The sequence below is a fragment of the Ananas comosus genome, linkage group 6 (genome assembly GCF_001540865.1).
Source record: "Ananas comosus cultivar F153 linkage group 6, ASM154086v1, whole genome shotgun sequence".
Classification (NCBI taxonomy): Eukaryota; Viridiplantae; Streptophyta; class Magnoliopsida; order Poales; family Bromeliaceae; genus Ananas; species Ananas comosus.
In genome coordinates, this window is record NC_033626.1 from 8942984 (window position 1) to 8945142 (window position 2159).

The window sequence follows — 2159 nt, forward strand, 5'->3', positions numbered from 1 at the left end:
AAATTTGAAAATTTGCCTTCAGTAAATTTTAAAGATAGCACTACAACGAAGATCAGGCCGGCCAAATTCTACTTGAATTTCCAGTCACAAAACGAAAAATTTTATCGAAAATAAAATTCGTCCATAGCGTAATGGTTTTAATGGTGAAGAAAATACTAAATATATATATGGTTTGTTCTTATGAGAAAAGACTACATATATTATGCAAATAGATAATCATAACATAATGACCGACAAAATATATATATATATATATATATATAGCTGATTACTATTCTATTAGGAGTACAACAGTTTTTTTATTTCTAACTTTCTAATTATCCATCAAATTTGATGATCAGTTAGGGTGAAAGAGCAAAGATAAATTGGAGAGAAATTGAATATCTCAATTTCTCTTCTCTTTTAAATTTCTCTTAATTATTCTCTCTTTCTCATCCTAACCATCTATCAAAATTGATAAATGGTTAAAAAATTAGGATCACAAAGACTAAATGTTGTGTTCCTAATAGCACAATAGCTCTATATGGCTTGGTAGCGACCCTTACAATCAGCGTCAGCGTATATAGTAGTAGGAGTGGCAGGCGGGAATGAGCGGCGCGGCGGCGAAGCAGGAGTAGGGCATGATCTGCGACGTCGGCGCCTTCGCCGTCGGAGCCTCTAACGCCGCAGCCTCTGCGATCAGCGCCCTCATCGCCGCCGCGTAGTGCTCCCGCAGCCGCCGCACGGCGCGCCGGTACTGCACCGCCAGCCACCGCAGCCGCAGCCGGCGCCGCAGAACCCCCAGCAGCAGCAGCCGCAGCCTCCCGACGACGCCGCCGCCGCCTCGCCGCCGCCGCCCCCCGAGCCGCGCCACCGCCATCCTCCGCCGCCGCGGGCGGGCTGCGCGGCTCGGCACGCGGAAGAACATGGCCCGGTGCGGCTCCTGCGGCTCGGCGCATGGTGGTGGCATTCGCACGGCGTGTATATATATATATAATATATATATATATATGGAGCGAGGCTGCAAAGGAGAGAGAGAGAGAGAGAGAGAGAGAGGGGGAGAGAGACCAAAAGAGAGGATGGGAGGATGGTGAAGCGTTGTTATGCAGGGAGAATTTAATGATTTTGGTTTCTCGAAAATCGTGGAAAAGAAAATTATTTTGAGAAAAAGCTTTTTATAAAAAAAAATCTTATTTTTATCATTTTTACTTTTTAGATAAAAAAAATCAGAAAAACTATCTAACCAAAGCAAACGGGCTTTTTTTGCATTTAGACCCCTGACAAATTTTTATTTTAAAAATAGCCCTATCAAAATTTAATTTGCAAAAATGGTCCTGGGCCTGCCACGCAGGCGCCACGTCAGCGCCACGCGGGCAGGGCTGGGCCCGTGTGTTGAGTTGAACACGTGAACCGTTCACCGTGTTCAAACACGGTGAATGGTTCACCGTGTTTAGTACGTATTTTTTGTTACGTATTTTTGTATATTGAAAAGTGGAATAAGGATAGGATGTCAATAGATATGGATATCCGAAATATTATCCGAATTCAAACCCGAATAAATTATATATATATACATAATTTATTTTTATTTATTTATACAATATATAAAATATTTAATAATTTTTATTTCTTAGATCTTTATCTAACTCAACGGGTTTTAAAAATCTATACCGTTGGATGAAGATCTAAGAAATAAAAATTATTAAATATTTTATATATTGTATAAATAAACAAAAATAAATTACGTATATATATATAATTTATTCGGGTTTGGATTCGGATAATATTTCGAATATCCATATCTATTGACATCCCTACTCCTTATTCCACTTTTCAATATACAAAAAATACGTAAAAAACACGGTGAACCATTCACCGTGTTTAGACACGGTGAATGATTCACCGTGTTCAACTTAATATCCTGACCCCAGCCCTGCCCGCGTGGCGCTGACGTGGCGCCTGCGTGGTATAGACAGGGTCATTTTTGCAATTTTAATTTTGATAGGGCTATTTTTAAAATAAAAATTGCTTAGGGCGCTATTTGCAAAAAAACCCCAAAGCAAACACTTTTCCATTTTAAAAAGTCTTTTTTTATTATTTTTTTTTCAGCCTACCAAACAACTCTTAGCTCTTTGCTCACTCCTTAGAGTAGCCTCTCCCCACAGTTATTAGACATAACA

The 2159-nt window shown here is 39.9% G+C and overlaps 1 protein-coding gene across 1 annotated transcript; it reads right to left on the minus strand.

Annotated features, from left to right (window-relative positions):
• LOC109712073 lies at window positions 238–1017 on the minus strand. Its single transcript, XM_020235500.1, has one exon. It carries the CDS (start codon window positions 947–949, stop codon window positions 554–556), a length of 396 nt encoding a protein of 131 aa, XP_020091089.1. The 5' UTR covers window positions 950–1017; the 3' UTR covers window positions 238–553.

Coding starts and splice junctions, on each gene's coding strand:
- LOC109712073 (XM_020235500.1), bottom strand. CDS start 949: ATGCCACCACCATGCGCCGAGCCGCAGGAGCCGCACCGGGCCATGTTC.